Source organism: Myotis davidii, unplaced genomic scaffold, assembly GCF_000327345.1.
Source record: "Myotis davidii unplaced genomic scaffold, ASM32734v1 scaffold473, whole genome shotgun sequence".
NCBI classification, from domain to species: Eukaryota; Metazoa; Chordata; class Mammalia; order Chiroptera; family Vespertilionidae; genus Myotis; species Myotis davidii.
The window spans coordinates 2,433,301-2,442,162 of record NW_006284843.1 but is presented as its reverse complement, the minus strand read 5'-3'; the positions used below and the strand labels follow the sequence as shown (position 1 = coordinate 2,442,162).

Sequence of the window (8,862 nt, the reverse complement as noted above, 5' to 3'; positions counted from 1 at the left end):
CGGGGAACCTTGGCTTCCTCCATCACTGGAGCAAGCAAGCCTCCTGTTTGCTTCAGCTGCCTGGCTGCTGGCTGCCATCTTGGTTGGCAGTTAATTTGCATATCACCCTTATTAGCCAATGGGAAGCATTCGGGGGTATGGTCAATTTGCATGTTTCTCTTTTATTAGATGGGATAGTGCTATAGTTTTAATTCTTCTTCAAATAATTGTAATATACACATAATTTGGGTAAATGTATATAAGTTCATTGGAGGGTTCAATTATTTTAATAGAGTTTATTAAGGTGTAATTCCAAACAATTTCATGTTATTTCTGTTCACCTTAAGGAGACAATATTAAACAAAATAGATAACTATAGAACATTAATTAATACTAGTAGAATGTTAATTATGCAAAAGCAAGTCATGACAATTGCATTTTATTTATTAAACTATTTTTTTCTGTATATTTTGGTAGATGAGGGGCTTTGCCATTCCACAAATAGGTGCAGATACCATGTTTATCTTGAAAATCATTGAGAAACTATGTGCAAATGATTTTTAAAACATATACTCTATTTCCTATAGAATCCATTTAACTAACAGGTTGCTTTAATTACCAACTTACAATTTAAGATTAGCAATTTACCAATTTACATTTCATTCTATGGTACTTTGTAAAATATATCACCAGTTCTTTGATATGTTGTCATTAATAGAAAACTTTATATTTCAAATATAGGAAGAACATTCTTCGTTTCCTAGATGCAGAACGAGATGTCTCGGTGGTCAAGAGCAGTTTTAAGCCTGGTGATGTCATCCACTATGTGCTTGACAGGCGCCGGACACTAAATATTTCTCAGGATCTGCATAGCCTGCTCCCTGAAGTGTCACCGATGAAGAACCGCCGATTTAAGACCTGCGCAGTTGTGGGAAACTCTGGCATTCTGCTGGATAGTGAATGTGGAAAGGAGATTGACAGTCACAATTTTGTAATAAGGTGAGCTTTGTTTTTTTCCTAAAGATTTTAATTTATTCAAAGAAGTTTAATTTAGAAGTACAAAGCTGGCAGAAATGTTTAAACCTAACATTAATATTCAGGATTATTGAAAGCCCAAACAAATATTTATCTATTATATCTTTTTCTGTGTCACATCCAAATTTACATTTACCCTGAAATATAAAATTATTATATCATTGAAAGAAAAGATTCATACCAGCAATTTTTAATCAAATGGCAATTTTATTATATTTAACACTATATAGGAAAATTTTTATTAATATTTATTCTTTATATTTATTAATTTAATATTAAATAATTCATGAGCATGAGAAATTAATTATATGTGTGAATGAATTAATTCACTTAGTTATATTCATAATTCTCTTTAAAGGAATTATATTATAATACTTTATTTACAAACATTATGAACATTAATATGCAGTGATGTAATAGATATAAGTTAAGTTTACTTTATACTGATAATTATTTAGCAGATTTCAAAAACATAATTTAACAAGTTTACATTTGATATATTAGGCCAAATTGTCTTCATTATTCTTTTATGTGGTATTTGTGTTTGTTAGTATATTTTAATTTTTGAGTTTTCACACATAATTAAACACTCCTGTTGTTTTGTCATTGATGATAAACAGATATTTGATGAGTCATGTGCTTGGTTAACTTTTAATTAAATGAAGACAACAACAGTAGACATGGGATTGTGATGGTATCATAAATAGTAGTAATTTTTAATTCCCAGTTTATATATATATGAACAGAATTTTTTGCTTGTTTAGTTTTCTAGGAAATTCACTGAATAAATGAAATATGTCTACCGAAATGTGAAACAGAGCAATATAATCCTATATAATAAAAGGCTAATTTGCAAATCGACCGAATGGTGGAACAACCAGTTGCTATGACACGCACTGACCACCAGGAGGCAGACACTCAATGCAGGAGCTGTCCCCTGGTGGTCAGTGTGCTCCCAGAGGGGGAGCTCTGCTCAGCCAGAAGCTGGGCTCACAGCTGTCGAGCACATTGGCGGTGTCAGGAGCCTCTCCCATTTCCACATCAGTCAGACATCCCCCGAGGATTCCTGACTGTGAGAGGGTACAGGCCAGGCTGAGGGACCCCCCCCCCACCCAGTGCATGAATTTCATGTACCAGGCAGCTAGTGATAAAAAAAAGTATGCTGACTTGCCATGTTGACAAATAAACTGAAGTCTTGAATATGCCTTTATTGTGCCTTCCATTTTCCCATTCTCTATTGTTCCCATCTTCCCTTTAGCCTAGACCACTTTCTTCTAAGTGTCCCCTTTCTTCTTTTGTTTCTCAGTTCCTGCCATGCTTGACAAATTCCCTCCTAATTTCCTCTGGGTTCATATTTCCCCCCCCTAAAAATATAAGAATAGCAATGAGAGATAGTTAAAATATCCATTTAAATATATCCACATTCATATAAGTAAATCTTTGCTGCTCAAATCACAGTTCTCAACTACCAGCATCGACATCACCTGGAAGCTTGTTAGAAACACAGAATCTCTGAACTTGTACTGGAGCTACTGTGTCCGCATGAGCATTGAGCAGAGTGCTCAGGTGATTTTTATGTGCATTAAGGTTTGGGTTGTACTGAACAGCTCAATATGCCTGGACAATGCTCTAGGCAAGCTGACCTCTCCAACAAATTTACTTATTTGCCCTGTGTCTTAATGATCTAGTCCCGAAATTGGTACGAGGTATATGTTATTTATTTATTAAATTAAAGAAGTAATGCAGGATTTGAAAAAATTTTGATTCTTATTCATGTATTATCTTAGATTTAACAACACTGAATTCCAAATTTAACATGTAAGTAAAGTTCATCTAAACCCTTACAATGAAAAATAAAATACAGGAATATGAAGAGTAGTTTAATAAAATGTCCTAGATATTAAGGATCAGAAAATTGGGTTCCTGAAAATTACTAGAAACATAATATTGGACAAATGTCTTAAGATTCTAAACATCATTACTCCCACTCTCTAGTGGTATTAATAACAATACACCTATTATTTCAAAGTGTTTTTCTAAGATTCAGATGGAAAAATATAGTAAATAAATGCATAAACTGTAAAGTTAATAATGATTGAAACTAACGCACATCTTGTTTGAATTGAATGTTGTAGTTAAAAATTAAATTTGTCACTGCATTTCCAAATAGCAATGCCCATGGACTAGAAATAGAAATTCTCATTGTCTGATATAAACAAAGGACAAACTTTCCCCATATTTATCAGATATGTGTATAGTTGCTGCTGAATAATATGAAATGCAGACACAGGAACACTGCTCAAACAGATAGGAGTATCTATAAAATCCAAATACATAAAATTGGAAATAGTTGTAGTGAATGTATATATTTCTTCAGGAAACTAAAGAAATAAGATACAGGTTTTACTTTATGATGATGTAGTTTCCTAAGAGAAGAGATGATAAGTTTCACAAAAGAAAAAGATGGAGGAATTGACTTGCCTTGATTGATACAATGTTTTATAATTCAATCAAATTTCATTCTCCACTGGTGGATAATTTACAGCAAACTTTAAATCATCCTCTTGATCTTCTATGAATGCGTACTCTCTTATCAAAATAGACTCTTTTCTAGGAGAGAGAGGAAAAGATGCCTGCTTTTCTGTGTGTTCACAAAATGGCTTTTTCAGCCACTCTCAGAATATGTTTGTTCTTAACTCAAATGTTTTAACTGAAAACAGCTAATTTTCTGGTAGGGATCCAGGTTCAGGGAATTATAAAGATTTTTTAAAATTCTTATTGATAGAAAAGGTAATTTATATTTTAGGGATAATAACATTGGTTATGTGATATTGCTGCATATATTTTCTACCTTATTTTTACTTAATATATTATTCATATTTTTCAGTGAAATTTTAACATTTCGTAAATTAATTATCCTTGTGATATATATTAATTTTAAAATGTAGGTAGAAATCAGAATTTTTATTTTATTCTTATTATTATGATTTAAAAAATTTAATAGTGTGGTGATTATGGGGATGGAAGGGAATGGATGGAGGTGGTAGAGGACATAGAGGGTATAAAAGGCTATGAAAAAATATAACAAAATAAAATTTAAAAAGTCATCTTCAAACTAAATATGGAATTTCTTATTTCTTGTGATGTGAGGTAAGGCTCTAACTTTTTTCTTCCAACCTTGTCACTCCTTGGATAAAGAGATTTTACTTACAGTAGATAATTTTTAAAATGGAAATGACAATGACTGATAAAGTATTTTAAGTTTTGAAACATTTTCTTAAAATGCTTATTCTTCTCTCTAAAACTAGAGTATTATAAACAGATACAGTTACTCTTCTATCAGTCCAGCAAGAACTTTAAAGTCCTGTATATTCAGTACAAAGTTGCAGTGATATTGAGACTCCTGTAAAACACTTTAAAAATGTAAATTGATTAAACTTTTCTAAAAATCAAGTTGATAATTTCAAACAAGCCTTAAAAATAGTATGTTTCTCTACTCAGTATTTTCAGTTCCAAGAACCTATGCAAATGTGTATAACTGTTTAAGTAGAAAGGCATTGCATAGTGCCTGACAAGAAAGGACAAGTAAATCATCATAGACCTGGATATTAGTCATTCAACACTTGGAAAAGAGGAATCTAAGGCCCAGGGACCAGTAAGCACAAAGACAGATGGTTTCCGTGGTCTCTGGATAAAGCAGAGTTTGTGACCATTCTATTATCACATTCATAATGAGCAACAGTGTGAAAGGGGAGATGGCAAGGGATTGGGGCTTAAATAAAGAAGGATTATTACACCATGTTAAAGGATTTGCATGGTATCCTGTAGTTCAAGAAAGAACCTTAGAGTTTCTTGGTTTCTTGGCTTGTTTTTGTTGAGGTTTTGTTGCTGTTGCTCTAAGCCAGAGAGGAACGGATTTGGAGGTACAGAAGGATGAGCATATTTGCAGATGGAAGGACCATGTAATAAATAATCAAAGATAAGAAAGAGCAATCGATAAGGAAACTACTAGAAGAGGCAAACTATGATAAAATCCAAGTCAGAGTATTTGGACAGAGTAAGATGATAAACCAAGCTTATATGGTATGATTGATATTAATGTAAAATATTATAGAGATCATCCTTTCCTGACATCAAATGAGCATTGGTAAATGGGCAATTGATCGGTCCTTCCATAGATTTCAAAGTGTGGCTTCAGTTTTGGGTTTAAGGTATTTGTTATCTTTCATCTATCAAACTCATATCTGTAAGTGAACATAGGCCCAAAATATGTACTCCAAAGCCAAATGCAAAGGTTTCATCTGAGGTACTTAGGATTAGGCTAACGAACTGTACTTTTCCATAGAGAGTTTTGAGTGACTTTCCCGAGTGTACACAGTAAGTTGGAGAAAGGAGCAACAACAGAGCTTTTTTTTCCCCCCTCACCTACTCAAAGTCCAACACTTTATTTTCAAATTAAGATTCAAAATACTTATCTTTTTCAATTAGAAATAACAGTCAGTGTTATACTAGATCCACAGATTTTTAGTTTCATGTTTACTCTGAAACATGAAGACCAGTGAGATATTGTCTCCATTAGGGGACATTTCACATCTTGAGGACTTACCACGAAAGAAAGAAAAAGAATGTGTAGGCTAACAAAACCAATTGAACAACAGATAAAACCACACACACACACACACACACACACACACACACACACAAACACACCACACACACACACACACACACACACACACACACACACACACGCACACACACACACACACAAATATCACAACTATCTTAGGTGATGAATGTGTTAATCTTGTTCTGGCAATCATTTACAGTATATATCCATATACCAAAACATCATGTTGTACACTTAAACTTACACAATATTATTTGTCAACTATATCACACTAAAACTGGGGGGAAATTTTTTTTTAAAAAAATCAAAGAAATAAAAAAATAAAAAAACAAGCTGACTTTTTAGTGTTGAACAGTTTCTCCAGTTGCGGTCTATGGAGCATCTGTGAGAATTTCTTTCTTTTATCACATACTTACTGTGTGTCAAAAGAATGTCTAAGTATTCTAAAGATAGCTAAGTGTGCAGGAGACTCAAAAGACCTTTTCTCTCTAGGGAGCTAACACCTCAACCAATCAGGTAGATGTGATGGCAAGTTTCAGCTTTTTCATTATATATCATATTCAATCTTAAGTGATTTGTTTGCTTCTCTAAACCCCAGATTCTCCATGTTTAATATGAAGAAAATAATCCCTACCTTTAATTTTAGAAATAAAATGAGATAATACATGTGAAAGGAGCTATCATAAACCCAAATATAAGTTAGTTCTTAAAGAAATATAAAGTTTTCTTTTTCTGATGGCATAGGATCCATCTTCATGCTAGGAAAATTGTATCTGTGACCTGGGTACACAGAAAATGTAAATATTTGCAGTTAAATGGCCATTGTTATTAAGCAGTGTGTTTTCTCCCATGAAGTATAAATGAAATGATACTTATTTGAGAGTTCAGAAACCTGGATCCCCTGCTGGCATTGCTGCTAAATATAGCTGTGTGACTGTGAACAATAAGGTAAACCATTTTGGGTTTCAATTTCCAGATATGCCAAATGCAGCACTTGAACGAGATGGAGTCATAAATTCCTTTCTGTATCTGAAACTCCATGACTCTATTTTCCTATGATTCAATAGATACCTTTGGAATAAGTCCTGTCAACTTGCATTGTTGTTTAGATTTTTTTTCCCTTCTGTTTGCCATGTTTTATAAATATATTTCCTCCTCATCAGTCAGCTTGTAGAAATAATATTTCCACTTCATACTGCATCATCTGATCTGGCTGTTTGTTTCCGTGGGTCCGGAGTATTGCCTTTTCTCATCATGTTTGCAGGCAACTGGTAAGACTTAAAATCAGGAAAGTATAGCTTCTTAGCCAAAGAAAAATAAGGGTAATTTTTAATGATTCATACAGATAATTAAAAGGTCAGGAACTTGGAAAGTCACGGTATGTTCAAAGTATGTAAAGAAACAGTAAATACAAGTGTTATCACAAGGATAGAGAAGTTATTTCACATCAACATCATTTACTATGTTGTTGACATTTCTCTGGAAGATAAGACCTCCCACTTCCCATATCTACTTCACTGGCAACCACTGAAATTCTTGGAACCACAGAAAGTAATATTTTCAGTATATAATTTGACTCATGCCATTATTGGAAACTTTTTTTTAAAATAATAGAAGTCAGTATGTTATTAAATATTAACAGTGATTGTCTTTTACAGGGAAACTTATAAGTGCTTTGTGTTGGAAAATTAGTTTAATTTCTGTTTTTGGTACCGATGTTTATGTGTGTGTGTGTATTTTTTCATGCAGTGAACACAAATAATGCTTTTAAATTGGGAATGATGAACAAAAATAGATACAGAGGCAGAGCAGCATCGAACAGACTGTCAAACTACAGCGGGAAGGCCGGGGATGGTGGGAGGGCAGGAGGGGTAAGAGATCAACCAAAGGACTTGTATGCATGCATATAAGCATAACCAATGGACACAAGACACTGGGGGTTACGGGAGGCCGGGGGAAGGTCAAAGCGGGGGAAAAAAGGAGACATATGTAATACTCTTTGTAATACTTTAAGCAATAAAACAAAATTTAAAAAGAAACCTTAAATTAAAAAAAATTATAAAGTCAAAAAAATAAATTGGGAATGAAAGTAACTTTAATTTTAAAAATTATGTTAAAATCTGGAGTATGGACGAGTAGGATGCTGTACTAGGAGTTAGGAGAATTGGACTCATATTTCAATCCTGACACTACCTGAGTGATCTTAAGCATTATATTTGTTTTTTAACAAATATAAAAAATTCACCTTGTAGAGTTTTGTAGCCTGTAGTTTTGAGTATTCTCTCTTTAATGTCAGGTGTCTTGTTTTTTTTTTGCAGCCCGCGGGGCCTGCCAGGGAGGGCGGCTGCGCACTGCACAGTGGGACTGGCATTGTGGGAGGAGAGAGAGAGAGAGAGAGAGAGAGAGAGAGAGAGAAAGAGAGACAGAGAGAAAGAGAGAGAGAGAGACTGTGTATTTTGGATAATCAAAATCACTTGATACTGAAATATTGTACAATAATTTTTGGATTTTTAATGTTTCAGATTTAAAGTTGGGTTCAACTCACAGCTCTGAAGATTTGTAATCTGAAGCATTTTCCCACCTTATTTGTAAAATATGATTACTGATACTCAATTGTATGGCTATTCTTTAGGTTTGAATAACTTAAATAAGTGTAGTATTTTATAATTAACTAGAGGCCTGTTGCATGAGGTAGGTAGTAACCATTAGCTTTCATAATGGTTAGCAAATTATATTGGACTGAACAACACAGCCTTGACACAAAAGCATAATGAGCCTATAAAGAATTGGGAGTAATATTTCTGCTGAGGTTCATAAATTATTTAGGAAAGATGTTCAACATTAGAATCCCATAATTATTTTTGAGTACTACTTTGATCTTTGACATTAAGTGAATGTCACCTAAATATAATTATTAAAAATAAAAAAAATATTTATTTGAAGTTTAATAATGGAAGTGGTAGTTTCATTAATCTGTGGGTGCACTATTCAACAGATATTTCTTTCTTAAACAAACAATGAGCAAGCAGCCACTAAATGCCAAGTTTTGAAGGACCTCAGGAGGTTTTTGGGATAGAAAGATAAATTATGTGGTCTATCTCTCTTGGAATTTTCAGTCTGATGGAACAAACAGACATGTGTAAAAAAATAAGAAAATCATACAATAGCAGTAATAATAAAGCTAGAAACAAAGTATTGCTACCAGGGAGACAGAAGAA

General features: G+C 33.4%; 1 protein-coding gene across 1 annotated transcript in view; it reads left to right on the top strand.

Moving 5' to 3' along the window:
* ST8SIA4 (ST8 alpha-N-acetyl-neuraminide alpha-2,8-sialyltransferase 4) overlaps positions 1-8,862 on the top strand; it is a 90,782-nt gene that overhangs the window by 21,325 nt on the left and 60,595 nt on the right. Inside the window, exon 3 of the mRNA XM_006755146.2 lies at positions 698-978. Coding sequence (XP_006755209.1) covers positions 698-978 — 281 coding nt within the window. The remainder of the gene's footprint in view (positions 1-697; positions 979-8,862) is intronic.